General features: G+C 41.9%; 1 protein-coding gene across 4 annotated transcripts in view; it reads left to right on the forward strand.

Annotated features, from left to right (window-relative positions):
- The window catches only part of LOC117522029 (insulin-like growth factor 1 receptor), a 117,260-nt gene extending 97,509 nt beyond the window's left edge, over positions 1–19,751 (forward strand). Inside the window, exons 17-22 of one of the 4 annotated variants that reach the window (XR_004564124.1) lie at positions 4,596–4,703; positions 5,041–5,218; positions 15,111–15,240; positions 15,359–15,493; positions 15,692–19,254; positions 19,306–19,751. Coding sequence is in view for 3 of the 4 variants with exons in the window: in XM_034183400.1 (XP_034039291.1) it covers positions 4,596–4,703; positions 5,041–5,218; positions 15,111–15,240; positions 15,359–15,493; positions 15,692–16,181 (1,041 nt within the window). In the remaining variant the exon portion in view is untranslated. Of the gene's footprint in view, positions 1–4,595; positions 4,704–5,040; positions 5,219–15,110; positions 15,241–15,358; positions 15,494–15,691 lie in introns of all 4 variants that reach the window. The other 3 variants (XM_034183400.1, XM_034183416.1, XM_034183409.1) reach the window with 3 other exon arrangements.
- The last annotated feature ends 708 nt before the right edge of the window (positions 19,752–20,459 follow it).

Consider the following 20,459-nt stretch of genomic DNA (forward strand, 5'->3'; position numbering starts at 1 on the left):
CTTTATGTCTGTAAGACAATCCTGCAGTTTAGCTAATTGGTGTGTGTCCTCTGGCTTCATGGATAGATAAAGCTGGGTATCATCTGCGTAACAATGAAAATTTAAGCAATACCGTCTAATAATACTGCCTAAGGGAAGCATGTATAAAGTGAATAAAATTGGTCCTAGCACAGAACCTTGTGGAACTCCATAATTAACTTTAGTCTGTGAAGAAGATTCCCCATTTACATGAACAAATTGTAATCTATTAGACAAATATGATTGAAACCACCGCAGCGCAGTGCCTTTAATACCTATGGCATGCTCTAATCTCTGTAATAAAATTTTATGGTCAACAGTATCAAAAGCAGCACTGAGGTCTAACAGAACAAGCACAGAGATGAGTCCACTGTCCGAGGCCATAAGATCATTTGTAACCTTCACTAATGCTGTTTCTGTACTATGATGAATTCTAAAACCTGACTGAAACTCTTCAAATAGACCATTCCTCTGCAGATGATCAGTTAGCTGTTTTACAACTACCCTTTCAAGAATTTTTGAGAGAAAAGGAAGGTTGGAGATTGGCCTATAATTAGCTAAGATAGCTGGGTCAAGTGATGGCTTTTTAAGTAATGGTTTAATTACTGCAACCTTAAAAGCCTGTGGTACATAGCCAACTAACAAAGATAGATTGATCATATTTAAGATCGAAGCATTAAATAATGGTAGGGCTTCCTTGAGCAGCCTGGTAGGAATGGGGTCTAATAAACATGTTGATGGTTTGGATGAAGTAACTAATGAAAATAACTCAGACAGGACAATCGGAGAGAAAGAGTCTTACCAAGTACCGGCATCACTGAAAGCAGCCAAAGATAACGATACGTCTTTGGGATGGTTATGAGTAATTTTTTCTCTAATAGTTAAAATTTTGTTAGCAAAGAAAGTCATGAAGTCATTACTAGTTAAAGTTAATGGAATACTCAGCTCAATAGAGCTCTGACTCTTTGTCAGCCTGGCTACAGTGCTGAAAAGAAACCTGGGGTTGTTCTTATTTTCTTCAATTAGTGATGAGTAGAAAGATGTCCTAGCTTTACGGAGGGCTTTTTTATAGAGCAACAGACTCTTTTTCCAGGCTAAGTGAAGATCTTCTAAATTAGTGAGACGCCATTTCCTCTCCAACTTACGGGTTATCTGCTTTAAGCTGCGAGTTTGTGAGTTATACCACGGAGTCAGGCACTTCTGATTTAAAGCTCTCTTTTTTAGAGGAGCTACAGCATCCAAAGTTGTCTTCAATGAGGATGTAAAACTTGACGAGATACTCTATCTCACTTACAGAGTTTAGGTAGCTACTCTGCACTGTGTTGGTATATGGCATTAGAGAACATAAAGAAGGAATCATATCCTTAAACCTAGTTACAGCGCTTTCTGAAAGACTTCTAGTGTAATGAAACTTATTCCCCACTGCTGGGTAGTCCATCAGAGTAAATGTAAATGTTATTAAGAAATGATCAGACAGAAGGGAGTTTTCAGGGAATACTGTTAAGTCTTCTATTTCCATACCATAAGTCAGAACAAGATCTAAGATATGATTAAAGTGGTGGGTGGACTCATTTACTTTTTGAGCAAAGCCAATAGAGTCTAATAATAGATTAAATGCAGTGTTGAGGCTGTCATTCTCAGCATCTGTGTGGATGTTAAAATCGCCCACTATAATTATCTTATCTGAGCTAAGCACTAAGTCAGACAAAAGGTCTGAAAATTCACAGAGAAACTCACAGTAACGACCAGGTGGACGATGGATAATAACAAATAAAACTGGTTTTTGGGACTTCCAATTTGGATGGACAAGACTAAGAGTCAAGCTTTCAAATGAATTAAAGCTCTGTCTGGCTTTTTGATTAATTAATAAGCTGGAATGGAAGATTGCTGCTAATCCTCCGCCCCGGCCCGTGCTACGAGCATTCTGACAGTTAGTGTGACTCGGGGGTGTTGACTCATTTAAACTAACATATTCATCCTGCTGTAACCAGGTTTTTGTAAGGCAGAATAAATCAATATGTTGATCAATTATTATATCATTTACCAACAGGGACTTAGAAGAGAGAGACCTAATGTTTAATAGACCACATTTAACTGTTTTAGTCTGTGGTGCAGTTGAAGGTGCTATATTATTTTTTCTTTTTGAATTTTTATGCTTAAATAGATTTTTGCTGGTTATTGGTAGTCTGGGAGCAGGCACCGTCTCTACGGGGATGGGGTAATGAGGGGATGGCAGGGGGAGAGAAGCTGCAGAGAGGTGTGTAAGACTACAACTCTGCTTCCTGGTCCCAACCCTGGATAGTCACGGTTTGGAGGATTTAAGAAAATTGGCCAGATTTCTAGAAATGAGAGCTGCTCCATCCAAAGTGGGATGGATGCCGTCTCTCCTAACAAGACCAGGTTTTCCCCAGAAGCTTTGCCAATTATCTATGAAGCCCACCTCATTTTTTAGACACCACTCAGACAGACAGCAATTCAAGGAGAACATGCGGCTAAACATGTCACTCCCGGTCTGATTGGGGAGGGGCCCAGAGAAAACTACAGAGTCCGACATTGTTTTTGCAAAGTTACACACCGATTTAATGTTAATTTTGGTGACCTCCGATTGGCGTAACCGGGTGTCATTACTGCCGACGTGAATTACAATCTTACCAAATTTACGCTTAGCCTTAGCCAGCAGTTTCAAATTTCCTTCAATGTCGCCTGCTCTGGCCCCCGGAAGACAATTGACTATGGTTGCTGGTGTCGCTAACTTCACATTTCGCAAAACAGAGTCGCCAATAACCAGAGTTTGATCCTCGGCGGGTGTGTCGTCGAGTGGGGAAAAACGGTTAGAGATGTGAACGGGTTGGCGGTGTACACAGGGCTTCTGTTTAGGGCTACGCTTCCTCCTCACAGTCACCCAGTCAGCCTGCTTTCCCGGCTGCTCGGGATCTGCCAGGGGGTAACTAACGGCGGCTAAGCTACCTTGGTCCGCACCGACTACAGGGGCCTGGCTAGCTGTAGAATTTTCCACGGTGCGGAGCCGAGTCTCCAATTTGCCCAGCCTGGCCTCCAAAGCTACGAATAAGCTACACTTTTTACAAGTACCGTTACTGCTAAAGGAGGCCGAGGAATAACTAAACATTTCACACCCAGAGCAGAAAAGTGCGGGAGAGACAGGAGAAGCCGCCATGCTTCTCCTGTCTCTCCCTCAGTCTCTTCAACATTGCATTGAGGTCTGGGACAGTGCCTAAGGAGTGGCAAACTGGGGTGGTGGTCCCCATATTTAAAAAGGGGGACCAGAGAATGTGTGCAATTACGGGGGCATCACACTACTCAGCCTCCCTGGCAAAGTCTATTCCAGGGTGCTGGAAAATAGGGTTTGGCCGATAGTGGAGCCTCTGATTGAAGAGGAACAATTTGGATTCCGTTCTGGTCGTGGAACAACTGACCAGCTCTTCACTCTTATAAGAATTCTGGAGGGTGCCTGGGAGTATGCCCACCCAGTCTACATGTGTTTTGTGGACTTGGTGAAGGCATATGATCGGGTACCCCGGGAGATACTGTGAGAGGTGCTGCGAGAGTATGGAGTGAGGAGGTCCCTTCTCAGGGCCATCCAATTTCTGTACTCGCAAAGCGAGAGCTGTGTTCGGGTGCTCTGCAGTAAGGCAGACTTGTTTCCGGTGGGGGTTGGCCTCCGCCAGGGCTGCGCCTTGTCACCAATCATTTTTGTGATATTCATGGACAGGATATCGAGGCGTAGTCCGGGCTTGTGACCTCCAACACTCACTGGATCAGTTCACAGCTGAGTGTGAAGCATCTGGGATTAAGATCAGCACCTCTAAATCTGAGGCCATGGTTCTCAGCAGGAAACCGATGGATTGCCTCCACCGGGTAAGGAATGTGGTCTTTCCCCAAGCGAAGGAGTTCAAGTACCTCGGGATCTTGTTCACGATTGAGAGGACAATGGAGCATGAGACTGGCTGAAGAATCGGCGCAGCAGGGGCAAAAGGCGAAGCTCTCAATCTTCGTTCCTACTCTCACCTATGGTCATGACCAAAAGAACTAGATGGCGGGTACAAGTGGCCGAAATGGGCTTCCTTAGGAGGGTGGCTGGTGTCTCCCTTAGAGATAGGGTGAGAAGTTCGATCATCCGTGGGGAGCTCGGAGTAGAGCCACTGCTCCTTCGCGTTGAAAGGAGTCAGCTGAGGTGGTTCAGGCATCTGGTAAGGATGCTCCCTGGGCGCCATCCTAGGGAGGTGTTCCAAGCATGTCCACCTGGGAGGAGACCCCAGGGAAGACCCAGGACTAGGTGGATAGATTATATCTCCACACTGGCCTGGGAATGCCTTGGGATCCACCAGTCAGAGGTGATCAATGTGGCATGGGAGAGGGAAGTCTGGGGTTCCCTGCTGGAGCTGTTGCCCCCGCGACCCGAACCCGGATAAGCGGTTGAAGTTGAATGAATGCACTCGGACTGAATCTGAATCACTTCAGTTTAACTTGATGTTATTTGCAGACACAGTGTTCGTATCAGTTTCTGAGGTCCACTGTCCTTTGTTGTTTGATGATCCTGAGTGCTGTAAATATTCCAGGTTCGTCTTTTGGGAGTGGTCTCTCAGGGCCAGCCAACCCTTGTCATCATGGAACTGATGACACGAGGAGACCTGAAGAGCTACTTGCGGTCCCTTCGACCAAAGGAGGTATTTAACATGTGACATTTATCCTGCTGTGGCTGCATCACTCTGCTGTTCTGTCCTTTGAGCCAATTAACATTACGAAGCCTGACTAGTTTACTCAGATTTTAATTTCAAAACCATGACAGAAATGTGCCTGAGCAGCAGATTGCTACTTCAAAGACTTGTACGAGAAACTTTTATTTGTTCTCTTTTTTCCTTTTGCTAACTTTTGTCATAAACCGTTAACCTTGTATTGTGTGTATATTACATGTGTAAATAATATTTTAAAGATTATTTCTTGTCGTAGTAATTGTGTCACAAGCTGTTGTTTGGTAAATGGCTGATCTTCTTCCTCATGTAGTTTGTGTGTCTGCAGCAGCAGTGGTCCAGTTTGTCTCTCCCTCCTCTAAAGAACATGCTTCAGATGGCAGGTCAGATTGCTGACGGCATGGCTTACCTCAATGCCAACAAGTTTGTCCACAGAGATCTCGCAGCCAGGAACTGCATGGTGTCTGAAGGCTTCACTGTTAAGATCGGAGGTAAAGGACTGTCAGGAGGACAGAGGTGGCAGAAGGGGCAGACTAGAGAATGGAAACTGAAGTGTCTAACAAGTACCAAATTATTATCCTTATTAAGCAGCAGACTGTAGGGGGGAGCACTGTTGTTAATTGTTTTCACATACATAGAACTGATTGCTTAAGTTAGATTGTGTCAGTTATTATGATGTTGGCGATATTTAAAGATATGTGACATAATACTGCATTTCACTGCAGTCTGAATATTTTTTATGTTAACATATAAACATTACCTTTCACTGTTGCGTGAATGCCACCAAACGTATTTACTTAATTTGGGATAAACAAGTAGTTGTCTAACAGTTGGAACATGAAGTGAGACAGGTATGGAGGCCTAAACAGCAGGAAAGTGGCTGGCCCTGATGGAGTACCTGGAAAAATACTCAAAACATACCGATCTACTCACAGGGGTCTTTACAAAGCTCATCAACATCCATAAAAAGCCAGGCACTGATGGATATAACCACTACACAGTGGTTGCACTCACAGCTGAAATGCTTTGAGAGTCTGGTTCTAAGATACATCAAGGTCAGCATGCATCCAGCTACACAGAACATACTGAGAACACAGCAGGAGCTACTTCAGCTCAGCATTTAATACAGTCACTCCATACATTCCAGCCAGCAAGTTGTCTGACCTGTTCATCAACAGGGACTGTGTGGAAGGGTTTACGCATTCACGTTTCTTGTCACTATCATCTCGGATGTCCTCTCCTGTGCTGCTGACACACTGGAAGGTGCTGCGGATCCATCAAAGCACACACCTCCAGATTCAGAGAGTGTTTCTTTGCCAAACTCTGTAATAATGTCAGTGTCTTATCAATGTGCAGTAACACTGTTTTGCTATGTCACACATCATAGTTTTTATTCTTTCTAAAAATTTTTTTGTTTGTTTTTACTCTATAGTATTACATGTTATTTATAGTGAAATATTTATTTTCAACATGCAGATCCACCTTGAGAAGGGAGGGTGAAGGAAATGTTGATATGTAATGTAACATGTATGTGGCACGCATTTATCATGTACAGTGAATGTGAACAGTGCGCAATCAAACCGAAAACCCCCTGTGCTGCTGCACCTGTCCATGGTCTCATGTGCAGTAATGCGTCATCGCATGCATCAGAGCTGAATGGATCTCACCGCTGTAAACTATTACTTGATCACCATTTAAACTCTGTAGGAGATGTGATGTAGAAGTATATCACCAGGCCATGACAACATTATTAAACATGAAACTCACCTCCAGCATGGAACCAGGACAGCGCAGAGCACACAGGATCCAAGAACTACAGCCTGTGGTGAAAAGCCTCTCACCCAGCTGCTGTATGCTGCAAATAACCATGTCAAAAATAATAATAATCCAATAATAATAATCCAACCGGCATCACTGTGCACAGAGTTGTGTTGTCCTCCTGAAGTGAGCAATAAAGAAAAAAGAAATTAAAGTTCGATAGAAAGGCTGTGTCTGACGCATGGTGTGACACTGCTGCAAACTTTCAGCAAAGGTGTCCAGTGGCATGTGCGCGTGTGTGCCCCGCACACACACGCACACGTGAGGTCAGTAGTGCTGGGAAGTGGAGGACAAGCGCAGATATGATTACGTGAGTGAGTGAGTGACCTCACCGATGCTGGCTTTGACACATATGGTGTGAGTCCGGTCCATACGTTGTTTGTATTCTGGTGTCCAGTACTGGTATTGCAGACCGAACAGTCCGCCCCTAAAGAATTGGTCCGCCCCTCCTCCACTGCGCATGTGTCATTTCAGAGCTCAGCAGCTCATTTGAGACAGTCTCTTCACCAAAGGCTATCAGATGGATAAATGGGAACATTGACCAATTATTGACAAAGTAAAACCTCTTAAATCATTCTAAAGTCAGTTTTAAGCAGAAAGTAGGCCATTTTAAGCAGAAACATGCGATAATCAGTGACGCTTTGAAATGACTGATGCGCAGTGAATGCATCAGCTAGCACCTCGTGTAGCTGTGGCGCACTGATTGCTTCCCCTGTCTTTTATGATGAAATAATACTGAATTTATCCGGAAGTGATTGTTGTACAAAAGCTTCAGATATCTGTCGCTGAGATAGATGATGACTGCAGGCAGTTTGAAGCAGAAACGAGTTGATAATTGGTGGACACATGCGCAATGAAGGCAGGGCGGACCGATTTTTAGGGGGGACCATTCGGTCGGCGACACCGGTAGGGACTGTGCAAAGGGAGGAACACAGAGCTTCCTCCCACTCCTGTCCCGTGTTTGCCATCCAGATGTTTGTGTTATGGTTTGAGATTCAGACCGGACCGGACCGGTATAGGTTATGGACTCAAATGCTGGGAGCAAGGAAACAGAGCTGGTTGTGAACGAAAAGATATTTATTTACAATAAATGCAGGTGTGAACAAGGTATTCTGGATGTGTTCTGATGCTGCTGACCACGCCTGTTTCCCTCCCGACTAGGGATGGGTATTGATAAGATTTTATTGATATCGATACCATTATCGATTCTGCCTGTCGATCCGATTCTTTATCGATTCCCTTATTGATACCTCTTGTGAATTTTCTGTGTACTAAAAGTAGGTTTTACAGGTTTACCTTGTCAACAACATTTTATTCGCGATACCCAACCCTCCTCCCGACTGCATCTGATTATGTAAATATTTTCTATTTTGGCCTGGTTCCTGCACATTCTTGCTATGTGTGAAAGGGGCTTAAGTGAGTAACAGTTGTTTAAAATGAAATCAAATTGAAATCTACATACCAGCATCTGGTATTAAATGAGCTTCAGGGCTCAATCGTTAAAAGACCAAGCTCACTGGATATAATGTCCAACTTCTCGGGAATCTGGCAAATTTCCGCTACGAATGTGGGGCTACGTGTCCTGTGTCCTGTCAGTTATTGGTATTTAAGAAGATTTAGAGCGTCCTCTTCAAACGTCTTGTCCTGGAAATGCATGTTTACAGGAATGTGTATAGAGCACGTCCTTTTCTTTCAGGCTGCTCAGCAGTATTGTTACTGTAATGTCTCTAATCTGAGTAAAGAGTGACCAGGGAAGGCTGATCACCACCACAGCCCCCCTGTGCGAATTAAAGCTTAATGTGAATTTGGACCCCCTGTGTGCTGTGAAGATGCCTCTGTGGTTTAGGTTGCATTAATGCAATGCCTCTGTCATTCACAGTATCACATGTCTCATTATATCCGGTGCACATAGAATTATAGCATCTCTTCACACGTATGCAAATGCGCGTGCATTGTCCAGAAAAAAATAATAGTTCCCCTGAAGGCCTCTACTGGTGGTTGGCTGTCACTGCGGTATTGTATCACTTCCTGTTCCGGAGCACAGCGGTGTTTTGCTGTATCTGTTAGCTGTTTAATCTGCGCAGTTAGATTGATCTAGTTACCTAGATAACGATTTGTTTCACAGTGTAATCTTCACGTGCCTTAACTAAAGCACTCCCTCTGCTGAATCACCTCTAAATTATTTACACATTATTCACTTTGTGTGTTTTTAGGAATCCGCTAGCTTAGCGCAGCTACTAGCTCTTAGCCGGTTTAGCATGGTGGCTTCTCCTGTCTCTCCTGCACTTTTCTGCTCTGGGTGTGAAATGTTTAGTTATTCCTCGGCCTCCTTTAGCAGTAATCGTACTTGTAATAAGTGTAGCTTATTCGTAGCTTTGGAGGCCAGGCTGGGCGAATTGGAGACTCGGCTCTGCACCGTGGAAAATTCTACAGCTAGCCAGGCCCCTGTAGTCGGTGCGGACTAAGGTAGCTTAGCCACCGTTAGTTTCCCTCTGGCAGATCCCGAGCAGCCGGGAAAGCAGGCCAACTGGGTGACTGTGAGGAGGAAACGTAGTTCTAAACAGAAGCCCCATGTACACCGCCAACCCGTTCACATTTCTAACCATTTTTCCCCACTCGGCGACACACCCGCCGAGGATCAGACTCTGGTTATTGGCGACTCTGTTTTGAGAAATGTGACGTTAGCGACACCAGCAACCATAGTCAGTTGTCTTCCGGGGGCCAGAGCAGGCGACATTGAAGGAAATTTGAAACTGCTGGCTAAGGCTAAGCGTAAATTTGGTAAGATTGTAATTCACGTCGGCAGTAATGACACCCGGTTACGCCAATCGGAGGTCACTAAAATTAACATTGAATCGGTGTGTAACTTTGCAAAAACAATGTCGGACTCTGTAGTTTTCTCTGGGCCCCTCCCCAATCGGACCGGGAGTGACATGTTTAGCTGCATGTTCTCCTTGAATTGCTGGCTGTCTGAGTGGTGTCCAAAAAATGAGGTGGGCTTCATAGATAATTGGCAAAGCTTCTGGGGAAAACCTGGTCTTGTTAGGAGAGACGGCATCCATCCCACTTTGGATGGAGCAGCTGGCCAATTTTCTTAAATCCTCCAAACCGTGACTATCCAGGGTTGGGACCAGGAAACAGAGTTGTAGTCTTAAACGCTTCTCTCCCCCTGCCATCCCCTCATTACCCCATCCCCGTAGAGACGGTGCCTGCTCCCAGACCACCAATAACCAGCAAAAATCTATTTAAGCATAAAAATTCAAAAAGAAAAAATAATATAGCACCTTCAACTGCACCACAGACTAAAACAGTTAAATGTGGTCTATTAAACATTAGGTCTCTCTCTTCTAAGTCCCTGTTAGTAAATGATATAATAATTGATCAACATATTGATTTATTCTGTCTTACAGAAACCTGGTTACAGCAGGATGAATATGTTAGTTTAAATGAGTCAACACCCCCGAGTCACACTAACTACCAGAATGCTCGTAGCACGGGCCGAGGCGGAGGATTAGCAGCAATCTTCCATTCCAGCTTATTAATTAATCAAAAACCCAGACAGAGCTTTAATTCATTTGAAAGCTTGACTCTTAGTCTTATCCATCCAAATTGGAAGTCCCAAAAACCAGTTTTATTTATTATCTATCGTCCACCTGGTCGTTACTGTGAGTTTCTCTGTGAATTTTCAGACCTTTTGTCTGACTTAGTGCTTAGCTCAGATAATTATAGTGTGCGATTTTAACATCCACACAGATGCTGAGAATGACAGCCTCAACACTGCATTTAATCTATTATTAGACTCAATTGGCTTTGCTCAAAATGTAAATGAGTCCACCCACCACTTTAATCATATCTTAGATCTTGTTCTGACTTATGGTATGGAAATTGAAGACTTAACAGTATTCCCTGAAAACTCCCTTCTGTCTGATCATTTCTTAATAACATTTACATTTACTCTGATGGACTACCCAGCAGTGGGGAATAAGTTTCATTACACTAGAAGTCTTTCAGAAAGCGCTGTAACTAGGTTTAAGGATATGATTCCTTCTTTATGTTCTCTAATGCCATATACCAACACAGTGCAGAGTAGCTACCTAAACTCTGTGAGATAGAGTATCTCGTCAGTAGTTTTACATCCTCATTGAAGACAACTTGGGATGCTGTAGCTCCTCTGAAAAAGAGAGCTTTAAATCAGAAGTGCCTGACTCCGTGGTATAACTCACACACTCGCAGCTTAAAGCAGATAACCCGTAAGTTGGAGAGGAAATGGCGTCTCACTAATTTAGAAGATCTTCACTTAGCCTGGAAAAAGAGTCTGTTGCTCTATAAAAAAGCCCTCCGTAAAGCTAGGACATCTTACTACTCATCACTAATTGAAGAAAATAAGAACAACCCCAGGTTTCTTTTCAGCACTGTAGCCAGGCTGACAAAGAGTCAGAGCTCTATTGAGCCGAGTATTCCTTTAACTTTAACTAGTAATGACTTCATGACTTTCTTTGCTAATAAAATTTTAACTATTAGAGAAAAAATTACTCATAACCATCCCAAAGACGTATCGTTATCTTTGGCTGCTTTCAGTGATGCCGGTATTTGGTTAGACTCTTTCTCTCAGATTGTTCTGAGTTATTTTCATTAGTTACTTCATCCAAACCATCAACATGTCTATTAGACCCCATTCCTACCAGGCTGCTCAAGGAAGCCCTACCATTATTTAATGCTTCGATCTTAAATATGATCAATCTATCTTTATTAGTTGGCTATGTACCACAGGCTTTTAAGGTGGCAGTAATTAAACCATTACTTAAAAAGCCATCACTTGACCCAGCTATCTTAGCTAATTATAGGCCAATCTCCAACCTTCCTTTTCTCTCAAAAATTCTTGAAAGGGTAGTTGTAAAACAGCTAACTGATCATCTGCAGAGGAATGGTCTATTTGAAGAGTTTCAGTCAGGTTTTAGAATTCATCATAGTACAGAAACAGCATTAGTGAAGGTTACAAATTATCTTCTTATGGCCTCAGACAGTGGACTCATCTCTGTGCTTGTTCTGTTAGACCTCAGTGCTGCTTTTGATACTGTTGACCATAAAATTTTATTACAGAGATTAGAGCATGCCATAGGTATTAAAGGCACTGCGCTGCGGTGGTTTGAATCATATTTATCTAATAGATTACAATTTGTTCATGTAAATGGGGAATCTTCTTCACAGACTAAGGTTAATTATGGAGTTCCACAAGGTTCTGTGCTAGGACCAATTTTATTCACTTAGGCAGTATTATTAGACGGCATTGCTTAAATTTTCATCGTTATGCAGATGATACCCAGCTTTATCTCTCCATGAAGCCAGAGGACACACACCAATTAGCTAAACTGCAGGATTGTCTTACAGACATAAAGACATGGATGACCTCTAATTTCATGCTTGTAAACTCAGATAAAACTGAAGTTATTGTACTTGGCCCCACAAATCTTAGAAACATGGTGTCTAACCAGATCCTTACTCTGGATGGCATTACCCTGACCTCTAGTAATACTGTGAGAAATCTTGTAGTCATTTTTGATCAGGATATGTCATTCAAAGCGCATATTAAACAAATATGTAGGACTGCTTTTTTGCATTTACGCAATATCTCTAAAATTAGAAAGGTCTTGTCTCAGAGTGATGCTGAAAAACTAATTCATGCATTTATTTCCTCTAGGCTGGACTATTGTAATTCATTATTATCAGGTTGTCCTAAAAGTTCCCTGAAAAGCCTTCAGTTAATTCAAAATGCTGCAGCTAGAGTGCTAACGGGGACTAGAAGGAGAGAGCATATCTCACCCATATTGGCCTCTCTTCATTGGCTTCCTGTTAATTCTAGAATAGAATTTAAAATTCTTCTTCTTACTTATAAGGTTTTGAATAATCAGGTCCCATCTTATCTTAGGGACCTCATAGTACCATATCACCCCAATAGAGCGCTTCGCTCTCAGACTGCAGGCTTACTTGTAGTTCCTAGGGTTTGTAAGAGTAGAATGGGAGGCAGAGCCTTCAGCTTTCAGGCTCCTCTCCTGTGGAACCAGCTCCCAATTCAGATTAGGGAGACAGACACCCTCTCTACTTTTAAGATTAGGCTTAAAACTTTCCTTTTTGCTAAAGCTTATAGTTAGGGCTGGATCAGGTGACCCTGAACCATCCCTTAGTTATGCTGCTATAGACTTAGACTGCTGGGGGGTTCCCATGATACACTGTTTCTTTCCCTTTTGCTCTGTATGCACCACTCTGCATTTAATCATTAGTGATTGATCTCTGCTCTCTTCCACAGCATGTCTTTTTCCTGGTTCTCTCCCTCAGCCCTAACCAGTCCCAGCAGAAGACTGCCCCTCCCTGAGCCTGGTTCTGCTGGAGGTTTCTTCCTGTTAAAAGGGAGTTTTTCCTTCCCACTGTCGCCAAGTGCTTGCTCACAGGGGGTCGTTTTGACCGTTGGGGTTTTTGCCGTAATTATTGTATGGCCTTGCCTTACAATATAAAGCGCCTTGGGGCAACTGTTTGTTGTGATTTGGCGCTATATAAATAAAATTGATTGATTGATTGAAGGTTTAAAATCCAGATGAACAGATGGCCTTGAACTGTGTTCGGTAGCGACCCATACTGTGTCTGATAACAATATCATAGATAACATGAAGGCTTCCCGTGACATGTGCAAGGGATGCTGGGAAGCACATAGTGACAGCCAATCAGAGTAAAGAAAGGCAGGTGACATCACCTGGCTGCTCTCTCCAACATGGTGGAAAACTCTCTGAAACATCTTATTTCTATGTAAATCTAACATGGTTTTCATATATTTTGGAAATGTTAACAAGAGGTAAACACTTTATAAATCTAAAAAGTGCTGTTTTTGAAACCAGATAACACCCCTGAAGTGATTTAGAGACATCTTACGGATGTTGGCGCGCACGCCCTGTGTATGCGCATCATGTGAGGTCAAAGATAACTTAGTCATTTCAAAGCCTTACTCATGCGCACACACGTCCCCCTGAAAATGCAGTTTAAAGGAAAATAAAATACTTGTTATGGAATCCCCCCCCCCCCCCCCAAGATAAATACTGTATGTTCTCTTTATTAAAAGGAGCTGGAATTTTTTTAAACATATATTTATTGTTATTCAAACCATCATGTCACATGTCTTTTTTTTTTTCATTTATGTGCCCCTCCCAATCACTCTGTGGTTTGGGAAGTGTCTTCCAGAATATGTAGGTCCCACATAATCAAGGAAGGGAGTCCAAATATTATAAAGTATACCAAATTTAGCCCAGTATGTCAGGTGTTCCATGGGTAAAAGATTGACTATAATCTTATGCCAGTCTGTAAGTATTGGCGGTTTATTTGCGATCCATTTTAACAATGTGTTTTTGCATGCAGTGTATGTTAACATGTTGCCACTCATTAGAAGAGATGCAAAGAGGAGAAACATTTGCAAATGGCCACCTTAAATACCTTTTCTCATGATTGGATTCACCTATGTAAGGAGGTCATGGGTCAATGATCTTACCAAACCAGTTATGTGTTCCAATAATTGGTGCAAATGTATTAAAATCAAGGGTGTCCAAGTTTATGCACCTGCCTAATTTTGTTTAAATAATTATTGCACACTTTCTGTAAATCCTAAAAAACTTCATTTCACTTCTCAAATATCGCTGTGTTCATCTGCTATACGATATATTTAACTGAAATTGTTGATCCAAACAACCAGTGATTAATAAAGGAAAATCATGTAAATCATCAGGGGTGCCCAAACCTTTACATATATACTTTCAGATTTTACATATTCACTGAATTATTTTGCTGTTTGAAATTGTGGCATTGACACTAAATCTGTGCAGCTTTTGGTCAGTCTTCTTTTCTTAGTGTTCCTTTAACAGGAACACATTACACCTATACTTCATGACTTTCACTGGCTCCCCATCACCTGCAGAATCCATTTTAAGATTGCTCTCATCACCCACCAGTGCGTCCATGGCAATGCCCCCACACATCTTAAAGACCTCCTCAATCCTCACACATCCTCCCGTTCCCTCCGTTCATACAACACTAATCTCCTCCGTCCCCCTCGCACCAAACGTCACACCATGGGAGACAGGGCCTTCTGTTCAGCTGCCTCTCATATTTGGAACTCCCCCCCCCGACCATCTAAGGGCTCCACAAACTGTTGAAGTTTTTTTTTTTTTTTTTTTTTTTTAAAGCCTCAAGACATACCTGTTTAGATGGGCCTATCACATCTCAATAATTTCAGTCAGTTGCATCCTAGTCTTTTTATTCCACTTTATTATTTTATTTTGCTTTTATTCTATTCTACTGACTGTTTTTATCTTGAGAATTTCTGTTTTAATCTCTTTTCCTTGGTTTTATTTATTTATTCTTCCTGTAGCACTTTGAAATTTTTATGAATGAAAGGTGCATTATAAATGAAATTCATCATTACGATTATTATTAATCATGTTGTGATTCTGAAGCATTGATTTATGATTTACTAACTCTGGGCACCGTCGGTGTTTCATGTCCTCCTCCTGTGTCTGTGTACTTTAGACTTTGGCATGACCAGAGACATCTATGAGACAGATTACTACCGCAAAGGTGGTAAAGGTTTACTTCCTGTCCGCTGGATGTCACCTGAGTCTCTAAAGGACGGCGTCTTCACCACGAACTCTGATGTCTGGTAAAAAAACAAACAAAAAAAAAACAACTTGTGTGATGTTTCAAACTTGACCTTCTTCCACACGTTCTGTTCTGAGTGCTTGTTGCAGCTTTAGCTTTGCCCGTCTTTCCTTCTGCAGGTCCTTTGGGGTGGTGCTTTGGGAGATTGCCACTCTGGCAGAGCAGCCGTACCAAGGTCTGTCCAATGAGCAGGTCCTCCGGTTTGTCATGGAGGGAGGGCTGCTGGAGAATCCACAGAACTGCCCCGACATGCTGTAAGAGACGTACTTGTCAGTCCACTGCTCTGTGTTTCAGTCTGTCTGTGCTGCTGTCTGCGTCTCTGCCGCTGTACAGTGAGGGGATCTACTGGTTTGGATTTTTAAGAAGAAGCATGATATGCACAGCTGCAGGAAGTACAAATAGGACTTCATGTTGATGATTTGGCACCGGCTCTCTTGTGTGTGTGTGTGCAGGTTCGAGCTGATGCGGATGTGTTGGCAGTATAACCCTAAGATGCGTCCGTCTTTCGTGGAGATCATCAGCAGCGTTAAAGATGAGCTGGACCCTTCTTTCACAGAGGTTAGTTTCTTCTACAGCACGGATAACAAGCCACTTGTTGCTCCTCAGCTCCACTTGGACAATACAGACAATATGGATGATGTTCCTTTGGACCCTCCCACTTCCCCCCAGCCACAACAAGCCACAGTACCCCAACAGACTCAGCCCTCGCCGGGGCCAGAGGCTCTGCCTGCGTCCTCTTTAGCACCTAGCTCCCCCCCCTCTCCCTGCCCCTCCACCTCTGCCGTGGACAAGCAGCCGTCTGGGCAACAGGCAGCCAATGGCCTGTCGGGAACGGGCCTGCCAACGCGTACGCCCCTGGATGACATGCCGCCGTACGCACATATGAACGGAGGACGCAAAAATGAACGTGCAATGCCACTCCCACAATCCTCCGCCTGCTGATCACATGGTGTCTCCTGCAACATGCTGCTCTGCAGTCTGTCTCAGTGGGCAGGTTCACGTTAAAAAAAAAAAAAAAAAAAACAACTGGGCGTGGCTACCGACTGACGAGCAGTGACTCTTTGGATGACAGAGATCATTGTTAGTTTATGTTCTACTGTACGTCCACCCACTCGTTTTCATCTTCTTGTAATTTTGGTTCGTAGCAGCTGGCTGTCAGACGTGACCCTGCTGCCCAAGAAGACAACAGAGAAAAGGAAGAAAACATCCTTATTACTAAACTTATTTTATAAGTTGTTTTTTTTACTTTTTTATATGGATTTCCAAACAGGGAACATATGTAGGCCTTTCTAAATGACTGGTATTTTGGTCACTTGTGGGTGGGGCATTACGGCAAAGCTGTTGAACATGTCTACAGAAGAAGAAGCAGAAGCACTTCCGGAAGGTCACCATCTCTGGCGCCGAGTCGGCGTCTTGGCAGCTCTACAAACACTTCAAAACAAAACGAGTGGAGAGACTAAAGCTGCCAAACAAGTTGCCAAATTGTACTTTTTTTCAAATTCTCTTTTCTGCAGTCTTTATTTTCCTGCATTTTCGAAGGAAGGGCGGGGAAAAAAATGCTGTTGTAAAATCCAAAAAACATCCTTTATGTTTGTTCCCTGAGCTGATCACAAAACCGCCATCAGAAAGACTTTGTTACATTGATATAAACGTGCTGTTACATCACAAGTGCTGGTCCATAAAACATACAGCGATTAAAGAAAAGCCCCCGATGAGTTTACTGACCCGCTCAGAGCTGCTGCAACTCCAAATTTTAAGACGGGTTCAGGAATAAATGCAGATAAATATATTAAAAATTTTCTGTTTGATCAGAATATTTAATAAAATGTGATGAAACGGTAGCAGGTTCATCAAAGTGTGTCACGCCTGCATGTTGCACATTTGTTTAAATATCCTGGTTGTAGGAAATAGTTTAGTTGGCATTGATTGGTGAGGAGCAGCCCGTCTTGAGCGGGTGTGGACTTCACCTGGTCCAAGTTCAGAGGTGTAGCTGCTGGATTCCACTTGACATACAGCAGATGGTTTCTTTGTTTGTTTGTTTTTTATGTAGTTTTTCTAACTTTTTCTACATTTGGAGACATTCATCGTGTTCAGACGCTGCTATTTCATATTTCTCTTGTGGTTGTAATAAATTTAAAATCTATGTATGAGAAGAGAAAAAAACCTCTACAGGTTGGATCTATGAACAATTCCACTACAGTTAGGATTTTTTTTTTTTTTTTTATGTTTGTAAAAGTGTTTAAAGTCTTTTTTGTGCGTTGTGTAAACGTTGGGAGCGTTTGCCTTGTTTTTTTTGTTTTTTTTTGACGGCTCTAGTTTCTGCCTCTGTCTGACGTGAGGACGGCAACCTACCGATAACTGCCGTGTTCTTCCTGTCAGTCTGATGTTTGGAACCTGATCCCACAGGGTGATTTCAGAGTTTGGCTTTCTTAGTGAGTCTGCTGAGAGTCAACAAATGTCTCCATGGCTATTCCTGATGAGTGGGTCGTCCTGTGGCTTCTGGTGCCAGCCGTCACCGCAGAGTCCTCACTTAATCTCAGGTCAAAAATTTCAATTTTTTTTTCTTCCATTTTATTATAATTAAACATCCACAGAGACATCCAGCCTGGAGCGTGTGCGATTCTCTGTGATCTGCTGATTCTTCTCTTCTTCTGGCCCGTGTTTGTTACTGGAGCGGTGCGGAACCAAAGTGGGTCAGGATCTGTTTGTGGTGGCTCCTTAACGCAGTTTGTGCTCTGTAACTGTAATACTGGGTTCAAGGTTAAGCGCAAATGCAAAATAGATGTTTATTTAATGTCGTAGTGAGCCTTAAAAATGTATTTTTTCTGAAGAAACTTGTAGAATAATTTGACTTTGTGTGTCTTTTTGTTTGTTGTTTGCTGCTGGATTAATTCACATTATTTATCTTTCTGATTACTGATTCTGATGATTTTTGTGTTCAACATTAAGTTAAATTCACCTCAGTGCGATTTCTTACAGAATTTGTGAAACAGCCTTTTGATGGGGCTGGGGGGAGTTGGTGAGGTGTTACCATGGAAACACTAAATCTCAATAGCACACATTTAAGTTAAACTAACTTTATTTTGACATCGGTATGTTGAAGATGTGCAGTTCAACGTGACCCATTGGTCCCAGCAGGTTTGGTCTGAACATACGAGCAGACCGTGTGGAACGAACAGACTTTAAACCCAAGAGACAAAGTCCTCCTCCATGACTTTATTATTTATATTATTTTTATCTTTTTGACGTGTGAATCACTGTATAAATACTTTGAAAGTTTTTTTTTTTCTTTCCTTTTTGATAAATGTGTGGGTTGATTTTTTTTTTTTTTTTTTTTTTTTTTTTTTTTTTTTTTTGTGATTTGGGGGAAGTTTTTGTCATTCCTTCAAACATACATCTACCTCACTCTTTTTGTTTTCAGTCTTTTTGCATGTACAGAACAACAAAAATATTTCTTTTCCAGCTGGAGCCAGCTTGGAGAGCACCGAAATCAAACCACAGTCCAGATCAGCCTTTATGTCTGAGGTCAGTCTGACGTTTCTGATGACCCAAAAAACATGAGCATAACAATCCAGGTCAGTCTGACGTTTCTGATGACCCAAAAAACATGAGCATAACAATCCAGGTCAGTCTGACGTTTCTGATGACCCAAAAACATGATCATCACAATCCTTATCAGCTCTTATTTCTGATGGTCCAAAAATATGATAATACCAATCCAGATCAGGTTGAAGTTTAAATTTTGCCCAAAAACATGAACATAATCCAGATCAGTCTGAAGTTTCTGATGGCCCCAAAACATGATCAAAACAATCCAGCTCAGTCTGAAGTTTCTGATGGCCCAAAAAATATGATCATTGCAATCCAGATCAGTCTGAAGTTTCTGATTGCCCAAAAACATGATCATAACAATCCAGATCAGTCTGAAGTTTCTGATGGCCAACAAATATGATCATAACAATCCAGATCAGTCTGAAGTTTCTGATGGCCAACAAATATGATCATAACAATCCAGGTCAGGTTGAAGTTTAATTTTTGGCCCAAAAACATGAACATAACAATCAAGCTCAGTCTGAAGTTTCTGATGGCCCAAAAACATGTACATAACAGTCCAGATCAAGGCACATTTGTCACGTGATGTTTTGAACCTTCGATCTTCACAGTTTTGAAGGTTTTTTGGGACTTGTTCTTCAAATGAAGGTTTTGTGTCAATAGGAGTTGTTCTGTTTGTGGTTTCTTTTCAGTGGCAGTTCTCTCCCACCCACCCCACTGGAACCAAACAGCGAACAAACGTCTCATTTAAAAGTTTTCTACCATGTTGTAAATTATTTGAAGCTGATGAGATTTCTTTCAGATTGTATTTTGGTTTTTCTTTTGTACATGCTGTTGTAAGAATAATTTGTCCCCCATTAATGATTTATCCTGAATACTGAGAAAAATTATTGGCTGAAAGAAAAGTGTCAGTCTGATTCTTTTTTTTTTTTCTACAAATAAAAATGTATGCAAACGGTTTGTTTTTATTGATTATTGGTACTAATGATTTTTACATTTTATCCACAATGGCCTAATAACCTGTCAAATATTTTAACTTATTGCTGATATTTTACAAATGTCAGCTATTGTATATTTTAATTCATTTAAATTGATAGTATTTAATTGAATTAAATTAACCCAATGCATTAATATACAAGAATATTTTCAAGTCACTATACCTTTTTGAACCTTGTCTGACTTTGTCTCACAGCAGCACTATAATTTTATTATTTGAATATAGGATTCACATTATATCACCAACAAAATCAAAATTCATCCAGTCTTGGAATAAAAACCTTCAGAATTTTAATCCATAGAGTTTAATGAGCTGTCTGAGAAAATCATGCGGGTGGCAATGTACAGTAGTGTTCAGAATAATAGTAGTGCTATGTGACTAAAAAGATTAATCCAGGTTTTGAGTATATTTCTTATTGTTACATGGGAAACAAGGTACCAGTAGATTCTCACAAATCCAACAAGACCAAGCATTCATGCACACTCTTAAGGCTATGAAATTGGGCTATAAGTAAAAAAGGGGGTGTTCACAATAGTAGTAGTGTGGCATTCAGTCAGGGAGTTCGTCAATTTTGTGGAACAAACAGGTGTGAATCAGGTGTCCCCTATTTAAGGATGAAGCCAGCACCTGTTGAACATGCTTTTCTGTTTGAAAGCCTGAGGAAAATGGGA

The sequence above is a fragment of the Thalassophryne amazonica genome, chromosome 2, assembly GCF_902500255.1.
Source record: "Thalassophryne amazonica chromosome 2, fThaAma1.1, whole genome shotgun sequence".
In the NCBI taxonomy this organism is placed as follows: domain Eukaryota; kingdom Metazoa; phylum Chordata; class Actinopteri; order Batrachoidiformes; family Batrachoididae; genus Thalassophryne; species Thalassophryne amazonica.